The 23,431-nt window shown below is 39.6% G+C and overlaps 1 protein-coding gene across 1 annotated transcript in view; it reads right to left on the bottom strand.

The window, feature by feature from the left end:
- The window catches only part of schip1 (schwannomin interacting protein 1), a 257,075-nt gene that overhangs the window by 231,488 nt on the left and 2,156 nt on the right, over nt 1-23,431 (bottom strand). The window contains exons 3-5 of the mRNA XM_077566205.1: nt 17,266-17,333; nt 16,341-16,427; nt 14,283-14,397 (exon numbers count right to left, since the gene is read on the bottom strand). Coding sequence (XP_077422331.1) covers nt 14,283-14,397; nt 16,341-16,427; nt 17,266-17,333 — 270 coding nt within the window. The remainder of the gene's footprint in view (nt 1-14,282; nt 14,398-16,340; nt 16,428-17,265; nt 17,334-23,431) is intronic.

Here is a 23,431-nt window from a genome sequence, read left to right on the forward strand (position 1 = left end):
AGACTCTGACGTGCTAGATAGCTCTCTGGCTAGCTAGCTAGTCTATCTGGATATCTATCGATCTATCCGGATATCGATCTATCTGGATATCTCATTATCTATCTATCTATCTGGATATCAATCTATCTATCTATCTGGATATCGATCGATCTATCCATCTATCTATCCATCTATCTATCTATCTGAATATCTACCCACTGGATATCTATCTATCTATCCATCTATCTATCTGGATATTGATCCATCTATCTATCTATCTATTTATCTATCTATCCATCTGGATATCTATCTATCTGGATATCGATCTATCTATCTATCTATCTATCTGGATATCGATCTATCTATCTATCTATCTATCTGGATAACTATCTATTTGTGTCTGTCTGCATGTCTGTCTATCTAAGCCCTCCATCCATCCATCCAATCTAGAGCATTGCACTAGAAAAATGTAGCCCCAACTGTCATATTAAATGTCATTAAACATGCATGTGTACCTGATGAAGTGTCTGTTTTACTGTCGTATTCGTCTTTAAGCACCAGCTATTCGAATATGACATCATTAGGTATTCGGAGCACAGTCATGCTGAAACAACACAGTAATAATATGCTGACTGGCAGCGGTGGGGAAAAAAATCATTGCACAATTTAATAATCACTTTATAATTATGTGCGCGCCTGTCGTTTTTCTTTTCATGTTCTCTGCAGTCGAGGTATTTCGGGTCCAGGAAATGGCGACCGGTAGGAGAGAACATTGCGAGCAGATGCTTGATAACATTTGTCAAAATAGATGTTTTACTGTAAACACACACACACACACACATTTATGTACAGTACATGAGGATATGGCAGTAAGTCATCAGTTTACATTAGCTGCATATTCACAGCATTTCCTGTGCACGGTTACTGGCCAGGCTGCATGAAAAGGTGACCAAGAAGGAGCAAAAAAATGTGGCAAAACAATATTTGATTCTTTAACACTATTTAATTATGTCATTATTGTAGGTGTCTCTAAACTACAATATCATAAAGTGCAATTGTGTCATTTATTTGGGAGGCCCGGAACAGATTAATGGCATTTTCATTAATTTCAATGGGGAATGATGATTTAGGTGGGGACTATTCTTGAGTAGTCATTAGTCACCGATACCAATACCATGTACAGATAAGACTAATACTTTTGATACCTATAATTTCCACACAAAAAAAACAATGACAGATCATTTGAAAGAAAGACCTATAGATCCAATAGGTCTGGGTATTGATTCCAATTTCCTCAATCAATTCAATTTGGATTTACAAGAATTCAGTTCGGTTTGATTTTTTGTGATTCGATTTGATTCACTTCAGTTCTATCTGATATTAATTATGGAACATCAATTATATATATATATATATATATATATATATATATATATATATATAAAAATATATATGCTCCACAAACATTAAATTCCAAATTTTGCTGAGGCAGTAACTGGTTAAATGATTTATTTATTAATATATTTTTTTCTAAATTGTTCGTAATAAGTCAGGTATTTCATAAATGTAAGAAAATACTTTTAAATTTATATGAACAGTAAATTTCAAGAAAATGGAAAGATACAAAAAAATGTGGCCTTTAAAATTCTATTTTCTTGTTAATTTATGGGGAAAAAAGATCTTAAAATAATCGATTCATGCTTTTATAAATCAATTTGACGCTTGAAAAGGAAAATCGATTTGATATTGATAATTTGATTTTTTAAAGCCAGCCCTAATAACCCAATATAGATTTTTTCTTAAAATTGCATGAAATTAATTGCAATTTTCTATTCATCTCATGATCATAAAATGGCCACACAATCGCTAGTACCTATACCTTGAAATAAGGTCTGGTATTGGCCTAATACAATACCTGACAGGTTCTCGCCCATCCGCAGATTTAAAATATACGTGTTTAGTTAGGTAGAACGAATTAAACTTGTATCTCAAGGCACTAACGTACGCATTTCTAGTTTTTAAAAAAAAAAGAGTCAAAACACTTTAGACATCCATCCAGCACCTTCTTATATGAATGTCTTGAAGATGTAAGGAAGAAGGGTCCCGGCTATTTGTATTAGCTGAAAAGAAAAGTGGTTGATATAAATCCACAAGCCAATGTCTGAACCTTTACATTGATGTCCATGCATTATGCAAATAGAAGCTTCTACACAGGCTTCAAAGATTCAATAATCTCTTATAGACAGAGCTTCAAAGCCAAGGCCCTTGGCGGAGAACATTCCCCAACACGAACGGCGTTTTGGCACGCTGGCTTATTTATATGCGCAAACACACGGTTATCGGCGTCCATCCAGGTATTTTCTCACTCGGTCCCCCTTATGTTCCTCCCCTTTGTGCGGAATGGAAACTCATTATGAGGCTCACACTACAAGAGGACGCCACCTCCGCTTTTGGTGCCGGCTCAGATCAAAAAGACATGAGAAAGGGCAGAAGGAGATCAAATGTGACTTTGACAAATCCACAGCCTCCCGGCCGCATACTGAACACACTTCACACGATTGTGTGGACACACACTCGCGCCAGCCGTTTCATGGGGTTGAGTGCTTCGTGGTTGACCTTGAGGAATTTGACGGATTTTAAAGCAGGACTATGAGAATGTTTCATTGTGTTTTGTGGAATTTATCTGCTCATGGGAAAAACAACCAATAGTTTCGAAAGGGCTTCAAAAATATTTATATTTTAAAATCGGGGGAATATTTGTATTATTTTTTTCTAGAGATAGACCGATGTTTTTTTGGGTCCTATTACGACACCGATTATTAGTACCGGTATAAAGTTTTATTTATCACAATGACAAAAAAAATATGGGCAAAGACCTTCGGATTTATTTTTACTTTTTTTTTTTGCCTTTAGTATCAGCGGCTGGTATCGGCAGACCCAGAAGATTACCGATACCTTAAAACAGTGGTTCATAACCAGGGTTCAAATGAACACTAGGCGTTCGGCGGAGGTCAAAACGCACTCATTTGATTTATGATGATGCGCCCCAGTTGGCCATCATCGACTGCAGGTGATCACTTGGCCTACATGTGCTGCGGGGAATTTGGTGCGCTCAGTAGCCAACTTTTGAATGTTCTGATTGTAGGTTGTGTGATTTCTTTATTAGTGTCATCCTTTCATACTATGTCGAGCAAAAAAAAGAAAGTGGTCGGACGAATATGTGTGCAACATGAATTCACATGTATAACGGAACGTATGGTGTTCCACAGGGTTCAATTATGGGGCCTCTGCTGTTTTCATAGCACCTGCTGCCCCTGGGTTCCATCTTTTTAAAAAATGGTTGCTTTAAAGTGCTCTATCAGTTCCTTTTAGTGTCATCATGTCTACTTCTGTACTAGTAGTTGACCTAACTGAAGGATATTAATTAAACTACGTACTCAAAACACAGCATTTGTTAACGGAGCCATACTTTTCAGCTCATATTCACGTCACGCTAAAATGAAATCTTTTGATTGGCTTGTACGTCGAAGCCTTTTATTTGCAACCTTGATATCTTCTCCAAGGACTAACTAGCAATTTGCGTCTCCTTGCATCCGAACGTCCGCATTGCAAGAAAGCTGTCAGAGGAGGATTACAATGCCTGTGATCTTGTTAATGGATATTAATAATAGATGAGTGGAGAAATGAGGAAGGAGGGTGGGAAGGGCGGCGGTGTAGTAGGTGATAGGAAAGGATCAAGTTGGAGGGGGCGGTGGTTTCCTATCAGTGGAGGTCAGGGTAGAACACTCCCCTGCTCCTTACACCGCTACTCCTTTCTCCTCCTGGGATCTCATTACGGCCAACTGGCTGGCTACGAGAACTGAAGCCCATCTGCCTACGAGCTAAAGAGGGGTACAAAGTGGACGCGTGCGTGCGTGCATGCGCAAGGGGAAGCAAAGTAAGCGAATGCGCCGAGCGTGTTGCCCCAAGCAGCAGATTGTCATTACGACTGCAGATGGTCAGGAGACGCCTGTGGCAGATTTACTTGATGTGTGCTTTGCGCACACGTATGTGCCACTAGCACACGCCTACGTGAGCACGCATGCCGCGGTGCGCTTGTCGTCTAAAACGCAATCTCTTTTTTTTTTTGAGTCAATCGTTCTCAATACGCCAACAACACCAAACTAAAATGTCACAAATTTTAGTAAGGCAGGACCGATTAATCGGCCGGCCAAATAATCGGCTAATCGTGGCCCATATATATATATATATATATATATATATATATATATATATATATATATATATATATATATATATATTATATATATATATATATATATATATATATATTATATATATATATATATATATATATATATATTATATATATATATATATATTATATATATATATATCAGGGATGTGATTTGACCAAAGTGAAATTATCTGAAAATTTAGCCGGGGGTCTGGGGGCCGCTGGCACCCAGCTAGGTCCAGGGCAGTGCCCTGGTGGGGGGACAAGGGCGGCGAAGCCCCCCGGAGCTCATGGGTTTTCCGTGTTTTTAAGTACTTTCAATGCACTCACATGACAAAGAAATAGACAAAACAACAGCATAAATTTTCAATGTATATTGAACTATCCCATATAAAATGGCAGTTTTAGTCAACTCAAAATCAGTCACATTCAAAAACATTGGACTGCCTTTGCTTTTAAAAACTATCACTGAGAATATCATCATATCTAACTAATGTGATTACTAAGTTAACATATAAATAATGTTGAAGAGTTCAAATTTCATGAACAAATAATTGTATCATGACCAAATGAAAAGTAACTCATATTAGAGCATACCACAAATGTCTTTGTTATAGCAGAAGATGTTATCTGTCGGAGTCATGTGCATACACAATGAACTACTAAAAAAAAAAAAAATTTTTTTTTTTTGGGGGGAGATAAAAAAAGCGGAATTCCGCGAATTTGCGGAAAAATCACATCCCTATATATATATATATATATATATATATATATATATATATATATATATATATATATATATATATATATATATATATACTGTATATGCAAGACACTTAAGTGTCCATGGTGTCCCCCATCTTTCACCCAAAGTCAACTGGGATTTTGGCTCCAGTGCACCCGCCACGCTAATGAGGACAAGCGCTATCGAAGATGGACGATGTACAAAATTTGTGTCCCCACGAGTGAGTATGGAGGCGTGTGTATTCTCCACGTCCACACACATTAGTCAACATTTGGCGCAGGTCGGACGGGGGACAGAGATGAAGAAGGAGTGACACACACATACCTAAGAATACTCACAAATGGAATCTCACTGAGGCTTTAATGCAGAGTGATCATCACTCCAAAAGCCACTCCATGTTCTCTCCCTCCTCTTTTCAGCTTATCAGCCATCCATCGTTCCCGCCACGCGTCCCGGAGTCATCAGCACGCTCTCATCTTTCCTCCGCCGCACTGTCCGGTCGTGATGAATCCCCGAGAAATCTTCCCAATGGGCTTTTACAAAATCAATGGCTGTTTCTTGAGCGTCACGGTATAGTTTTTACGTCTGCGTGGAAAGCAAGTGTCAACTCTCACATGGAGGGGCATGGGATTGTAAAATATGAGGTTTTATTTAAAAGGTAAATAATGCAACCAGGGGTGAAATGATGGATTGAACATTAAATACATCTGTGACCTAATGGACTTCCATTTTTGTTGAATTGGTAGTTCTCGTGGTTTGTGTCCGTCAGTGTTGCCAAAGTTACCTTGAAAAAGTTACTTAACAGATTACTTGACTTTAAAAGTAACCTGGTAATTTTATGGTTCAATTGATTTTAAAAGTAACTAGATTACAAATTACTTAGTTGCATTCAAGAGATGTCGACCACCCAGCATAATATAAAATTGACAACTGGGTTTGTAACAGGAAGTTTGTTTGTTTTATTTATTTTTTATTTTTTTTTTCCACTTTACTCAATTAATTAGGTAATGTTTTTGAAGGTAGATAACACTTTGACAACAGCACAAATTGTGGAACATACCTCAATATTTCCTTTAGCTGACACAAACTCACGATTGACTGATTTCCAGCTTGAAAATGCAAATATTTCTTCTGCCGCCATTGTTGTTTATCATGTGGTCAAAACAAGACATGCTTAATTGTGTAAATACTGTACTTCCCCTTTCTTATGTATTCTATAATGTACAGTTTTTTACTGTCTGTCTTTATCTAGGAATGGGGTCTCCTTGTGTATTTTATTATTCGTTAATTATTAGCTTTGTACATTACGGGTGTAACACAAACCAATTTGGAACGGAAAAACGTTTTCTGAATGCATCAAATCGAACCGAATCAAATTGTTCTACTTTGAAATATAGAGTTAAGTATAGAAATGTATTTTATTGGAGAGATATATATTTAGAACAAGCACATTTATAGTATGTAGTAAAACGACGACAAAAAAGTCACTGCGTCATACCCTCTCAAACTGAGTCATACCGGAACGAATCAAATTCTAATCTCACTGAATCGAATTGTTCTTGAATTGTTCCGCACACCACATATCGAAAACCGTATCAAATCGTCTTTTGCGGAGAGATGCGCGGCCCTAATGTAAACGCAATGGGGGACACCATGACAGAAAAATATGTGATTCCTACATAAGTAATGTCAAATGTTACTGACCGCTGCGCCCTAGAGGTTGTGAACGGTACTACCATTTGGTAATGATAAACGTCACTGAAAGATATTTAAGATGCTTGTCAAAGTCGAATTTGCAAAGTAACTGTATAATCAGATTACCCCACTGAGAGAAATAACACATTAGATCAGTCATTACTGTAAAAAATGATGTTTTAAAGTATGTGATTCCTACATAAGTAATGTCAAATGTTACTGACCGCTGCGCCCTAGAGGTTGTGAACGGTACTACCATTTGGTAATGATAAACGTCACTGAAAGATATTTAAGATGCTTGTCAAAGTCGAATTTGCAAAGTAACTGTATAATCAGATTACCCCACTGAGAGAAATAACACATTAGATCAGTCATTACTGTAAAAAATGATGTTTTAAAGTATGTGATTCCTACATAAGTAATGTCAAATGTTACTGACCGCTGCGCCCTAGAGGTTGTGAACGGTACTACCATTTGGTAATGATAAACGTCACTGAAAGATATTTAAGATGCTTGTCAAAGTCGAATTTGCAAAGTAACTGTATAATCAGATTACCCCACTGAGAGAAATAACACATTAGATCAGTCATTACTGTAAAAAATGATGTTTTAAAGTAACATCTTACTTTCTAAATGCATTCTTGGCATCACTGGTGTTCCATACGGGAAAAAAAGCAAGTAGAGTCGCCACTGGTTTCTCAACACAGAAACATTGCAAAGATGCGCTCGGAGAGTTTTGTAATTAGTCACATCCTGAAAAAGCCCAGTTATTGAAAGATAAAAATCAAAAGCATTACGACCGCGAGAATCACCTCCCCACATTATGCTGATTTAGTGCCCAGATTCTATTATGCGCAACCAGCTAAAAGCCTAATAAACACGGATTAAATATCCCCGTCTTTAACGTAAGTGTGTCTCAAATGAAATGTGAAATAAAAATAAAAATCCGCGCAGCTGCGCGCCGTGTCCGTGACGACGTACTCGGATGGCATCCAGTTCATATTTTGCACGAGCAATTACATTTTCTGCCATAACCGATACAAATGCGAGGAGTTACCGCCGCCCAGGAAGCCGGCCGGCCGGCGTTTTGACAGTAAATAAGCTAATAGGCAAATGGCACGGCTATTAAATGAGTTAAACCCGATCCATGTCAACTCCGGAGCAGAGGTATATAAATTTATTTCAAATGAGTCACCGACTGACACCAATAAAGCAAGTCATCTGTTAGCATCTGTCTGCTGAAACGAGGGACTGTGTGTGTGTGTGTGTCTCTGTGGGTACGCATGTGTGTGTGTGTGGGAGAGCAAAAGATGACTTTCGAGCGAGCGGCTGGGGAACGAGGGGATTGAGGGAGGGGAGCAGAAGGTATGGATGAAGCCGTCACGTTCCGTTGCGAGAGTGTGGGGCTGTGAGAGATGAGGGAATGATCTCCCACGCAAGGCTGCAGGAATGCTTACACTAACACTTTCCCGGCTACAAGAATAATAATAAAAAAATGTCACAAGGCTGGGAGTAGATCAATGTCCACAACACAAACACGCCCATGGATGCATAAAGTTGCCTGAGTCCTGATGAGGTTCAATGGCGGTCTCTCACGTTCATTCTCTATTTCCCGTCTTACTGCATATTAATGCAGGAGTAGAAGTGTGTTATGACTTCCTGGGCGATGATGCAATCAGCGCTTCATCTGCAACAAAGCGCTGATCATTTCTACAAGTGAAACCAATGGAACGCGACTGACTGGCGACTTGTTCGATGTGTACGCCGCCTCTCGACCGTTGTCAGCTGGGATCGGCTCCAGTTCAACTCAGTCATACTGACAATCCCAGATGTTGTCTAGATAACAATTGTGGATCCTTTATAGGGATGGAGAATGAATAGCTAATGTTAACTTTTTAATGAATATGCAAAAGTTTCCACTTACACCCCAAAACCCGTGTCCGTCAATTTTCTCTTTGTAGCTCCGACAGACCAACCCGACTACCGACTAAATTGTTTTTGATAATTCAAAAAACATGGTTGTTTGAAGACTGAATTGCTTTTACAAAATAAGTATGTTAGGTTCATTGAACCTTTAACCCACTAAAAGGAACCCCGATTGTAATGACAAGTTTGCTCTATATTATTTATTTGGTTGTTACTAAATATAACTATGTGATTCATTTTTCAAAAATCATTTCCAGTGGTGGTGTCTGGTCGGTGCTGGATTTCACTTTCCTTTCCTTTCTTTGGTCCTTCCTCGGGTCTCCTGACGGCCTCACGACTCTGGCTGGAAGTGTTCGGTTTAGGTGAACGGTATGGGATTTTTTAATAGGTTTTAGGTGAACTAATGAATACACACTCACCCACATACAAAATAAAAAAAATAAAATAAATATATATTTTTTTTTCTTTCCAGGAGAGCTCAGTATTGTTCATTCGATTTGACATCATCACTGCTCTCCTTTTTTAAAAAAAAATATAAATTAAAAAAAAAAATGGTTTTTTTTCTTTCTCTTTTTTTTTATTTTTCATGTATTTATTTTTTTTTAAATATATATACATATATATACACATGTACACACATATATATATATTTTTTAATTTTTTTTGTATGTGGGTGAGCATGTGCATGTGCGTGCGTGCGTATTCATCAGTTCACCTAAAGCCCATTTAAAAAAAAATCCCATACTAATAATATAATATAATAATAAATTGCCAAATGCAGAAACATCAATGTAAGTTATCAAATAAAATAAATAAATTTTAAATAAATAAATAAAAAAAGAGAGCAATGATGATGACATGTCAAATCGGTAAAATTACCGAATGAACAATACTGAGCTCTCCAGAAAAAGAAAAAAAAAATCATTTCCAGTTTACTACATCTTGTAGAAACTTTATTTAGATGTGTGAAACGCGCATAAGCCTCGTAGCGTTCCTAAAGAAGCAACATGCGATCAGGAGAGTCACCCTCGCCCAAGCAGTGCTCTCGTCATTCACCAGACGCATTCCAGAGTTTTGATCGTCCCTTTAGGAACGCTACGGAGGCTTACCTTGCTTTCTTTGTACTCGTTTCACATTGCTCGGCAGAGAGAGAGAGCCACCATTCAACAGTGGTGGCATACGTCCAAATAAAGTTTTTACAAAATGTATTAAACTGGAAATTATTTTTGAAAAATGAATCTCATAGTTATGTTAGTAACAAACAAATAAATAATATAGAGCAAACTTGTCATTACAATCGGGGTTCCTTTTAAGGCCGGGAGTGCATTACCGCGTTTCTACCACTAGAGCCGGGAGCACTCTAGCGCTCTTCTACCTTTGTAGCCAGGAGAGCGGATACGTCATTTTGTTTTACTTGGACCAATTCTTGGTCTCTTAGCCGATGAAATGCATCAGGATATACACAAGAGGGCGACATGGGCCTCGTAGCATTTCTTGGGATTTTATTCTAGCATTCATGGCTGACGCAGATTCTTGGGAGTTATGAAATAAATAACAGTAATTGATCATCAATTGAACGCGGTAGGACTTCGAATCAGTGGACGGAGCTGCGCATACAAGTCGTTACTACAAATACCAAGATTCTTTGTAAACTAAAATAAGCAAAGAAGAAGAAATGAAGACCAAGAAGAAAATAGAGAGTATGCGCACAGCAATGCCCCGTTCAATCGAGGTATTCCGAATGTATTTATATGCGCAAGAATTTGGGTTTTGAAAGGGGTGACTCAGGGGTCTTATTAGGGTTTTTAAAAACCCGAATAAGAGGATATTCAGATTATTGTGTGTGTTTACATGACCTTACAAAACCCGAATATTGGAATATTCGGGTTTTGTGTGAATATTGGAATATTCGGGTTTTGTAAGGTATATTGCCTGCATGTAAACGTAGTCAGTGAAGATGTTGAAAATTTCAGCGGTTTTGTAACGGAATGGGCGACGAGTAATTACCACTCGGTTCCCTGAGGTTTTTACAACTGCGCTCCAGTGTTGAAGGGTAAATATATCAGCAGATGCGACACAGTTGTCTGTTGATTTGATTGAAGGTTTATAATAATAAACTTAAGTCTATGCAAACACCACAGGTGTAAGCTCTGAAATGTTTTGGGATTTATGTTTCTATCAGAAGCTCCAGGAGCTGAGAATATTGTTGAATTTCCATGAAAATTCTAAAGTCACTCATAGTTTTTTAGAGGCATGTTTTGGCAGGCCTTAATGGGTTCAAGTTGAAAAAAACCTAAGTCACTGAAGACTGAATTGCCTTTAATGTTTACCAAAACACGGCGGTTAGAGTAATTGAGGACTAAATTGTTCCAGAGCGCCACTCAGGTTCACCATTTGCTGGTTAAATGCAAAACAAGCTGCTTCATAATCGCCTACGTTAGCGCTCGATCCAACTGTCCCTCCTCTGCAGATCTTTATCCAATCGCATTAAGCTCTAATGCGTTCTCCCTGTATCCATTCTTTACAATCCAGAATTTGTCAAATTCCCCCCCCCCCCCCCCCGCTCGTCATAAAACGTCCAAATGTCACAGTGTTGATTTGCCAGGAGCTGACACGCTGTGTCGATAAAAGGCTGCACTAGTACACACTCCTGCAGGACACTACCTAGGTTGCAGCAACTCTGCCTTTGACATAGCGCACACCCAACCCCCGCAGGTGGGCAAAGGTGGGGGGGAAAGCGGTGTGTTCAAAGTGTCAGATCTATTGATTTACTATCGGAAGGCCCGGGAAGGCGAGAGCCGGGGCATGTAGGGCTCGACGCCTCTGTGTATAGGTAATAGTTTACAGCAGGCCCGTGTCCGTTGAGGCTCGGCATACAAATACACACGAGAAGACTCCCAGGGAGAGGCGCAGTAGTTGCGGCCAAGTTGACGTGGAGACAAACAAAGTTGAATTCTTGGTGTTGTCACTGGAGAGTGTTTGTAGATGGAAAGCAAAGGGAGAAAACCCCAGTGGATGTTGCAGTCTGGAACAGTGTGAGTGCAGGCGTGTTGGTTTGTGTGTATGCAATAGCAGAGTTTCATGAAATATGCACGAAGAACGTTTGAACCCAACACACTGTGGCTCTTCCCCTCCCCTTACAGACCAGCAGCTTGCCAAGATCCTTGGAATCCACAAGAGCGTTCCATATACTTCAACTTATGTGGTGGACGTACATATTGTACCCACGCTCAGGATGAATTTCCACATTTTTGCTCACTTCCAATCCAAATCAGCAAAAAGGCCAATTCTTGGATGTCTCTGAAAAATGATTCTGAGTGATTATCATGTGGTGCGGGGTGTTTTAAGAGCGATTTTTTTCCCCTCGCTTATAGGCTCGAAAAATGATAGTGGAGACATTTTAATATCTGTGGTGTGGTATCGTGGTCATCTTGAGTACACATGCTGAGCTTTTCCTCATCATCATGTGGAAACTTTACTATTTCTTTTAATTCTGAAATTGTTTGTTAGATGTACAGACGCTCCCCTACTACGAACAACGGTACATACGAACATTTCTGCGCGTACAGTATGTCGAAAAATGTTCGGAAAGAGATGCTGTAAGTTAGATTTTGTATTGCGCGTAGTGCTTCTTTCCGCCGCTAATACCGACGATTGGCGCTGTGAGAGCTCATTGGAGGCTCAGCAACGTGTCGAGGAGGAGGAGGAAGAAAACGCCGGTCCCCATGGAGGAGGAAATAACTTTTGAAGCCGATTCCAGCGACGACGAAGAATCTCTCATGATATAAAATCCTCCTCTTCCTCCTCCTCCATCATCTCCTTAAGCATCGAGTACATCTTCCAAAAGTAAGTTGAACTTCATTTTATTTATCTTATTACGTACATGTACATACTGTGTGTGTCTCTCGCTCTCTCTCTCTAACATACGTAGTACAGTACAGTACTGTACGTATTCTCTCCATTTTATTAAAAGTTTTTTTCAGTACAAACCAATGCAGGTTACTTGTACAAGCCTTAAACATACTTATATAAACCTTCAATATACTTATATAGGCTTTAAACATAAATTATAATACAAAATATAGCACTGAAGCAACTTACGAACAAATTCACCTTACCAACGATCGTCCGGAACGTAACTCGTTCGTAAGGTGGGGAGCGTCTGTATTCAGAACATAACATCCAAGCAATTATTTTTCATCGTTCGGGGGCGTGATGTTTAGGCTGGTGGCCCGCCAGGCCTATAAAGCAGTAGGGGAAACCCTGCATGTGCCAAGGCAGGTTAGGCCATTTTAGCCAATCAGAAGCCTGAAGAAAGCAACGTGGAAAAAGCACAACAAACCATAGTGGAACTCAGAGAAGGCTATATAATACTGAGAATTTCCATCTGACCTGTTTGAACCTGAATGAACATTTTGCAGTTACACTCCAGGCCTGCAAGTGGCAGTAATGTAAAGTGGAGTTCTAGCATACTTTATGATGTGTTTGGACTTATTCTATGTACAAAACCAACTTACATCACTGGCTATAGGATTTAAAGGGGGCACACTCCTGCTAATAAACCAAACATAAATGACCATTATGTAATTTTAAATAATATACACATGTTCTAAGCAGGCAGGACCAGTGTGAAATCATTGGCCATCACTCCTGCACTACTTCCCTAAAAACAGCTTCTGCATGCTGGTGAACCAGTGTCCCAGTTTGCGTATTAAAATAGCCCTGATACACAAACTCACCAGAAGCTACTGTGGATTTCTAGTCAAGTCTTCCATTATTGTCTACGTAGAATATTCCATTTTTTATTTTTATATTTACTGGGGCAATATGCATCATTTTGGGGCACTTTGTTTGCTTCGGTATGTGTGTGTATGTGATTTTGGCTTTTAAGTTACAGCAACTTTGTCATTAAGAAGCCATTTGCAGCTGCGCTAATGAAGTACAAACTCCTTCAAGCAGAACAAACAAGCTGAAAACAAACATGCAAACACACACACACACACACACACACACAGTCCCACCAGGAGACCAGTCCATCTGTTTGTTAAGGGAATCTTCATTTTACTTATTTATTTATTTATTTTTGCGGCCACATACACACAAAGCAGTGAAAATGCAGACATGACATCATATTGTTCTGTCTCTGCAAAGGGTTTGTGCTAAATGCATGACTGGAGCTGTGCATGCACTGTCAAGGCAGCAAACTGTGCGTGCGCGTGCGTGTGCGTGTGAGTCCTTGTCTTTCCTTTCAATATAAAGGCATCTTTTATTTGCATTCGTCTCAGCCTTCTGTTGTGACTGTTTATCTTCAACACCTCTGCCTTTTGTTTGGCTGCCATGCCCTGTGAGCACTGTTTAATTTCTGCCCCCGTCTCCCTCGGGAAACGCATGAGGTGCGGAGGGAGGGAGGGGAGATGGAGGGGAGGTGTAGACAGGGGAGGACACGGCCAAAGACACTTCATTAATCAATCAACCAGCTTTGAAAATTTACCTAATTAAGGGCTAATTAAGGATCTGGGCGGCAAGCCAGCTGGCGCCCCGATCCGCCTATGCCGACGCGACCCTCGTGCCGCCGCAGATGACACTGAAGGTAAACACCCCTCCCTTCCTGACTCCCCCCGCCCGCCCTCCTGCTTTATTAGCCTCTCCGCTCAGCGCAGCCTCACAAGGCTCCTGTCACAGCATTTGTCTTTTTCTTACCGGGAAAAGGTCGGTGGTCGTAACGGTGTCGTCGGGACTCTGGCTGCTTCCATTCTTGTCATGTTCCTGCCAGCTTCCTCGACGCGACACGCTGGCGCGCCAGGCGCGCTGGATGCTGGAAAGTGGAGGAAGGTTTGAGTGATGGCAAAGAAAATAGATTTACCTGAGCTCACCTGATGTTGCCGAGTGGAAGGCAACGGAGACAGACGGTGAACATTTTTCATCTGGCTTATGCCTCACCTACATCTAATGAGAACCATTACAAGAGCTGTATGAAATAAGAAACTATTGACTTAGAGCGTGTGTGGCTTTAAAAGGTGGTGAGTGACATGGGAGTCAAGTTAGTTAGTTTTAATTCATATATAAAAAAAAAAAAATAACATCATTTACCTATTTGAAATAAATTTACATAGTTTTTCAGTCCGATACCAGTATGAGCATTCCCTCTTTGAGCACTCACTAATACCAAATACCGATAGCTCAGGTACTTTTGACACATAAAATTTCATTTAACACAATAACAAAACATTGTGAACAAAACCGTTCTTTCTGACACAGATGATTCACTGATGTGTCAAACTGTTGCAGTGTAGTAGCAAGTACGACTGAGGATGACTTACGCAATATCAGATTTTCAAGTATTCTTAAGTATTGGTGGCTGGTATCAGCAGCCTCCATGAGTACCTGATACCTAAAATGAAGGTCAAACAAACATCCTCTAAATTTTCTAAATTATTTTAGTGCAAAAATGCAATTAATTTGCAAACATCCTCTAATTGATTATTTTGTATTCTAATCATTTTTTTTGACATATACTATTACATATACTAAAACAATATTTAACTCTCTAAGCACAACAGTAAAATACAGTAGCGTAGTACTCATTAAAATTATTGTTAAAAAGAATATTTAATATCAATGTAAGCCAATATAACATTATTACACAATTTGAACTTAAACACTGTGCTTAAAAAAATAAATCAATTAAAATGTATTGCACATAGACGTTGAATTTTTAAAAAATCTTTCTAAATCAATAATTTTTTTTTGTTTTTGTCATGCCCGCTCTCTTAGGTGTGACTATAAATAGCTTCATTTATCTATGACATTGATTTAAGTACATCTCTGCAGAGCAGCTTATACTCTTTACACGCTCTCCAAACTGCCACCTACTGTAGCGGATGTGTAATTACACTTTATTCTAGAACGGTAAAAAAAAAAAAAAAAAAAAAAAACATGTTCCTTGAATCACACACAAGAATTAGGATAGTTCCGCTCTATAGCTTTTGTGATGATTTTTCCGAGCTCGTAATATGTTTTTATGGATTGCAGGTCATCTCGATGATGTCACAGTCACTACAACATTTCTCTTCCTTGCGCGCCCATTTCTTCAGTTTTTTGATTAACGTCTATTTTCCGCCTGTAGAATGTGTTCGGCCTGTCCTGACCTCGCCCCATCCATCTGGCCGAGAGTGCCCCTCACTCTCCACTATTCTTTCATACCCCGAGTGGCCCCGACGCCGAGGTACACTGTGGGGTGTCGCATCAATTACCCGATGGAGAAACACATTCACCTCTGCTGGAGCAGAGAGACAGCTGAAGCAAATGGAACAAATTGAATCAAGAAGCAGAAACCCGAGCTCCCCAAACCAATACCTTTGCCCTTTTCTTCCTTCCAAGCCCATTTTCTCCACTTTTACTTTCGCGCCCATTCCCTCTTGATCCACCGCTTTCCCTGGAAGTCGGTCTCGGCCCTCTGCGTCGCAATCATATTAACTCTACACAGAAACAATGGCTTTCCCCGTTCTAATCTCCACTTTCATGGAAGGAAAAGCCGCAGGCGAGAGCCGTTTTACCCCGTTACACCTCGGAAAGCGGCGACGTGGCAGCGTGGCCTCGACTCTCAACGAGTGGGAGGTTTGAGTGGGAGGTTTGAGTGGGAGGTTTCCGCACAGCAGCTGGGAGGCAATGAGCGCACCCGGTCATGTGCAAGGTGAAAGTGACCAAATGAGGAAATAATGAGCAGAACGGGCTTTGGAAAATCGAGGTGAGACTCACACAATAGCCTTGATTTCCAGGTGTGGCTGCTGTTGCCCGCGGCGATGAGGCCTGTTGTCTGCCTCCACTTCGCTCTTCTGGGGGTGACTGAGACGGAGCAAGGATAAGAAAGACATGGGAGAGATGAGCCAGGGGTGGGGTTTCAAGACACAGTTAGGGTTTCTGATTAGAGGTTAAAGCCAGTGTTTGGGATTTAAAGTAAGGTTTTAGGCCTGGGTCAGAGTTTTAGGTCATTAACAGTGGGCTCGATGGCCTGATGGTCACCACGTGTTTGTGTCACACTGCAAAAACTGAAATCTTAAGTAAGATCTAATTTCTTAAAGTTAACCTAAATGTACTTATTTTGCTCTGACGAGTTATTTTTACTTAAAATGAAATTGTCAGACACGATCATTGTGCTTCTTTTAAAACCCCTGGGCGTTATTTTATTTTGAAATGGCTTGGTCAGAACCAACAAAAAGCCAAAAAATGGTCAAATAACGCCCAGGGGTTAAGATACCTATTACTTAATTATCATATTTGATCAAGCAGTCTTGGCATTGAGTGTTAACAGCCAGTTTTAAGTACTGTGAGGCTTAAAACAAGCATTTTCCACATTTTAAGATGACAATTTAACAACATCAAAGGCCCTGAACTTGGGTTTCATGAGTTGAATTTGCTTATTTTAAGATTTTCCACAAGTTAGCAATAAATAAGATAAATGGAAAAAAGTTCAAATAGGTGCTTTTAGACAGGGTTAGGGTTTTAATTTAGGTAGAGGTTTTCAATTCAGGGTTCTATTCAGTCTGAAATTAGAATTAGGGTTTCAAAGTAGCATTTGTGTAATATATGGATTACCTTCCCTGGATGGAGTGTGTTTGACCTTGTAGGTAAGGTATCGCTTGTTTATGTATTTGTGTCAATAACGCTGTATGTGCAGTCTTACCTCTCCACCTTGGGAGCCGTTTGCCCTCCACTGTGATTGCAGTAGCGATGATACCGCTTCACTTCTTCCTATACGGAGTGAGAAAACATATGTACATGTCAAAAACAACGGCAGACATGAGAAAGCGGGCAGGGTTTTGGCTATCAATGAAGCAGTTTGGTGCTGATCCAAATGAGGATTTTTCAGCCCTGGCAGAGGTCTGCGCACTAATGAGAGTCGTTTGAGTTTAGCACGTCTCTCTCTTAGCTGTTTATTGCTCACAAGACTGTATTTCTCGATCTGTTCACATGAATGTAAATAACACACAGAGTGCAGTTAAAGGCTGATTATCCATAAATGCGTGTGCGTGTGTCAACCAGCTCAACACAGGCTGATGCTGCCATTGAGCTAATTGGGACAATGCAAATGAAATAAATGAGCAATGCAACTCTATCAACCATTGTCCAGCTCGCCATCAAGATGTACACAATATGCTCAAAAGTATTTAGACACCTGGTCATAACAAATGACAGGAAGTGGAAGGAAATGTGGAGCTACGGAAATTTGTGTCCATTCATAAGGAAGAACTTAAGCAATGTTGTTCAGTCATGATGTTAGTACAACTGGTGCCTTAAGATATGAGTTTGATTAATTTGTGCTTGTAACGCAAAACATTGCAAATCATCTTTCCTCGTTAAATGAATGGAAATGACATCAATCCGTTTCTACTAGAGCTAGACAATTTAGAAATATAATTTATTTGCAATTCCTTTCCCCTCCTCAATATTGCCATTTTTCTTCATGGTTCTCTTCCTATGATTTTTTTTTTTTAAATAAACAAAAGCAGATTTATTCGACATTTTGAGTGTCCAACTTTACAAAATTCTAACAATTGCAGCATAAACTTAAGTCAGTAAGTCAGACAAAAAAAATCCTAATGCCTTTTAATTAAAGAAAATTGCACTCTATAATACTGCACCTTATAAAAAGTTACTGTAATAAATTTAATTACCGTTAATTCATCTACTACTTGTCTGTGTGACTTGGCCACCAGGCAGCAGTACACTCTAAAAACAGTTGGGTCAAAAGTGACCCAATTATAGATCAAAAATGGACCGCTTCACTTTATGGGTCAATTTGACCCAATCTTCTGGGTTGTTTTATATAAAATGACCCTTTTTTTTTTTTACTTAAGTAAATGATCTGACAAATATTTAGGAATTGTTTTACACCAAGACCCATTTCTTGACTCAAATTGACCTCGAGGATCGGTCCATTTTTGACCCATAGTTGGGTTATTTTTGAGCCAACTGTCTGAGTGTATAATACAGTACAGGTAGTCCTCAATGCACGAACACAATGGGTTCCGAACATTTTTTAAATTAATTTAATTAATTAATTAAATTAGATACAGTATATACTTTTTATACAGTACATAAATAATAATAAAAGATACATTAAATTACATCATCCATCCATTCATTATCTGAACCACTTTTCCTCACAGTAAATTGGATCAGATGTTCAAAACTAAAGTTTTCCACAACTAATTAAAGTGACTCACTAATCAGCAATATTAGTCAATATTAAATCAGTATTGTTGATTATCCATTCCTTAAAGCATTAGAAAAGAGTCACATGGATGCTATTTGGAAAAATAACTGCTAACTGCAAAAATAAACAAACTCTGAATATCGACCAATGGTCTAACCTCCTCATAAATCACATTTTAATGGAAAAAATATCTGCCTCAAATAAAAACCAAATATCAAAATTTATAGAAATATGGTCTACGTATATAGAATCTTTTAACCTAATTCTGGTTACTTAATTCTGCCTGTTAGCGAGAGCCACCACATCGTGATAACTTACATTGATGTTTCTGCATTTGGCAATTTATTATTATATTATATTATTAGTATGGGATTTTTTTAATAGGTTTTAGGTGAACTGATGTCTACAAACACGCTCGCACGCACACACACACACGCACACACACATATAATATATATATATATATATATACTGTATATATATATATATATATATATAAAATTTAATAAAAAATAAAAAAGGAGAGCAATGATGACATGTCAAATCGAATGAACAATACTGAGCTCTCCTTAAAAAAAAAAAAAAAAAAGTGTCACATGGATGCTATTTGTTAGCCCACCAGTGGTGTTTGCCATTAAGCGTTAACATTAAGCTAGCGGACTGTCAACCAAAGTTGTTTTAAATACAAAAACAATGTTTAGGTAGACACCAAGGATATATTTAACAGTTTGAAACCTCTTTCTCTGAAAATGTGTTCACTATAGCAAACTGCTGCTTGTTTGTTATGTGAGCTGGAAAAGCTGGGAAAGGCTCCAATTCACTGCTGAAATACTAAAACGAATATTGGGACCAGTGAGTTCATATTATGGAAGTGAACATCTGCACTGGGAATGACAGCAACTGTTCAAAACAACCACAAAAAGAAACTAAATGGGGGGAAAAAAAAAACTTTTAACTCAAAGCTACATTAACAAGAAAACTCACAGCTCTCTCTCTTGCCAGATGTTCAATTAAGCATTGGCGTCCATGATAAATTGCCTAAAGTTGGCTTTTCTTTGCATCTGAATATAGATTCATCTCATCAAACACCATCCATTACGAATTCAGCGCGCCACTACTACATCTTCATGACAAGATAATGGAATTTTTAATTCGGACGGCAATATTTCAAAAGTGAACTATCACATATTAAAAGTTACATCGGAGGCCGAGTCGCTCGTCTTATTTTGCAGATGCCTTCATTATTGTCCTGCGGCACCTTGCGTGTTTACAACCGGCCGTAAAGTCCGGGTCACCGCAGAGGGTGAAAAACACTTCCAAGTTGGAAGTAGGAAAAAAAAAAAAAAAGGAGCAAGGTGGTTGCGGCTGATGACAGGAGAACCGCGTGATTGCATGAAACGTCGATAGGAACGCCACAATCCCCCCACAACGCAATCGCATTATTTTCTAATTTGAAATAAAAGGACGATCGATACGCTGTGCGGCGCAAATAGTAATTTGCTGATGAAAAATTTGTAGATGCGTTCCTAAAATCATTTGTAGGAGTGCTTGTGTTATTCACATTCATGACTACACATACATGCACATATTCTTCATACACTCAGGCAGGTCAGCATGTACTCACGCACACACACCAATCACTCTGGATCGGACCGGCAGTGTTACACATCTGCATCGGTCTAATGTCTGGTGAGCTGCAGCTGGACACGCGAGGAAGTGACTGATGAAAAGGAGCCGCAGCAGTCGAGATGTGCATTAGGTCTGAATTAGCGTAAATCAATTTCATTTAAAAGGAGCATATTATGAAAAATCGACTTTTTAATTGCTTGAAAACAAATAATTGGGTCTCTGGAGCGCCGACCCACCCGTCAAGTGTGGAATTAAACAACCATATAAATATTTTGTCAGCCTATTTCATTTCTATTTGTGTTTTGTGATGTATCTCTACCACAAGTTGTTATAGTCTTTATGGGTACTAACTTTTTCCACACTCTGAATGCCAAAGTTAAAGTCTGCCAGTGGCGGTTTCTGGTATGTACGATACGTGTGACCACACATGATAGCTCTTGAGAAATGTAGAAGTCTTTACACTATGAGTCATTTAATTAAAAACATTTTGATTGACAGTTGATCTCGATTAAAAGCTGATTAAAAGTTCACCTAGTTCTCTTTCTTAACTTGTCCAAATGTAATTCCAGCTAAATAAATACAATTGAAATTCATTATTGTAGTTGTATATCCTTGTGCTTTAAATGCATTTATGTGTACAAATATTTAAAAAGAGTATTCGGGGGGGGGCACATATCTAATGAGTGTAATGAGCGAGTGAAGGACCAGATGAAGAAGAAGAAAGAGACATCGGCGAGGCGAGGGGAGCGAGAACATGATCACACAGTGTATCAAAATGCAAAATGGAGCACTTGAAACTATTCCCGCCGCTACGTTTTACCGGTAGAGAGAGGCTCTGGCTAACATACGGTGAGAGGGCGGGGGGGGGGGGGGGGGATGAAAGCGTGTTCACGCACGCACGCACGCACACACACAAGTACGCTGGCTTCCATCACGATGAGGTTTTTTTTTTTTCCTCAGTGATCAAAGCGTAAGCTCACTCATTGAGACGATACTCTCAACCCCGCAAGGCCTGGTAATGGCAGGGAAATGACTACAAACATGGCAACAGTCAAGAGCTACTTCACACAACCAAGGTTCACACTCGACTCATTTATAGGCACAGCTAATGAAATCTAATACAAGAGTTCAAATATTCCGTCTTTAGAAAGAGTCTGGCACTGGATAATCACTTTTATCTCACTAAAAAAGATCTCCAGAATATTAGAAAAAAAACTCAGTATGAGGTAGTTCAGTTCTACACAATCGAGTTACCAGGTAAGCCGGACAGTATACCAAGCATCTCCTCCAGTATTTCTTCTTCTACTACTCTTACTTCTTTTAATTTAAATAACATAAATCATTGACTCATTTCACAATCGATGTCTGTTTTAGGCTCAAAACTGCCTCCAAATCTCGCATCTTTTTTTTTTAAATATCATGACCTTTATTAATATTACCATCTTTCCTACAATATCGTGATAATTACTGTATCGAGAAGTTCATATCGTGATAATACCGTATCGTGACGTTTGTATATCGTGATAATACCGTATCGCGACGTTTGTATATATCGTTAAATCCTTATTTATTAGTGCAGTTTAATTTTAATTAGGCATGTTTTAGTCACTTGCGTTGAAGACACACACTAATGGCCAGATGAAAGGGAATGCAAATCCTCCACAAATTGACTTGATTCACAATGTGTGCGTGCATCGAGAGTTTTATATATATATATATATATCACCCTTGCCACAATGTTGTGATAATTTATCGTATCGTGAGGTTCATACTGTGATCATTTATTGTGATGTTTGGATATCCTTACATCAGTTTTTAATTAGGATTAGACACAAAAAAATGTATTGCCATTGTCACAGAGACATTCAATTAACAGTATTGCAGTTGTCTTAGCAAAACAGCTTTAGGTATGATGCAAAACACAAAACAAAAACACAATGCATCTTACAATCATGTTAAAATATTGTTGCCGGTATGTACGTATCACACACTTGAGAAAAATGATAACCCCCGTCATTAACATCCTCCGACTTCGATCACAGCATCTGTGCTTCCAGGTTGAGCCGTGAAGCAGATGTTCTGATTAAGAGCGTTGCATGCTGGGGCGCTCGGATCGGGAGCGACCTCATGCTGGATGGTGATGGATGACTTCATCATTCTAGCTACAAGTGCTGCGTCAACAATGCCACCTGCACTGTGTATTTCATGCCTAACCCCATTAAGGGGGGGGGGGGGGGGGGGGTTTGCCCCCTCTCTGTGGCGTGCTACTTAAATAAGCTTTGTGTAAAATGGTTAACAGCACCAGCCCGTTGGCCGTAAAAACTGTGCTGTCCCATTGATTATGGGGTAATAGCTGGACAGATGAACGTGTCTCTCAGCGGTGGGGTGGGGAGGGTGGAATGAAGAAGGGGAGAGGAGGGTGGGGGTGGGGGGGGGTCACGCCTGAGTGATGAACCGGAATCCCTCCCACAGACACCAGCAAGTGGAGCGGCCTCTATATCCAATAAACTGCATTTCTATATCCTCACTCATATTTCACACGCCGATTACTGCTTATAGAGCTTTCTCCGTGGGGGGGGGGGGGGGGGCAGCAAGTGTCCTCCACGGAGGTGAACTCCTCTTGAGTAGATAAGCTGCGTCAATTTTGGGAAATGTCATTTTGGGGGATAATGAAACTCTACTGTCAGGTGGAGAAGTGCAAATGGTTTGGAGCAGATTCCAAAGAGAGAAAAAAAAAACGGAGCAAGTTTAAGCAGCGCTGTCCGTGTGTGCGCACATATGTCTGTCTGTCGGTGCTTGTGTGTGTGTGTGTATGTTGCGCTATATTAATATATTGCCGTGCCAGTTGGAAAAGCTGTGATGGAACAGCGTTCGCACTGCTCCTCAGCCGCCAATAATGCGCAACACTACATCACGGGCATCAAATATTCAGCAGCTCATTGCTAGCAGGTGAACTTGTGCACCGCGATGCTTGCAGGAAGCACACGATTGGGAAAAAAACAAT

This window comes from Vanacampus margaritifer, chromosome 5 (assembly GCF_051991255.1).
Source record: "Vanacampus margaritifer isolate UIUO_Vmar chromosome 5, RoL_Vmar_1.0, whole genome shotgun sequence".
Classification (NCBI taxonomy): Eukaryota; Metazoa; Chordata; class Actinopteri; order Syngnathiformes; family Syngnathidae; genus Vanacampus; species Vanacampus margaritifer.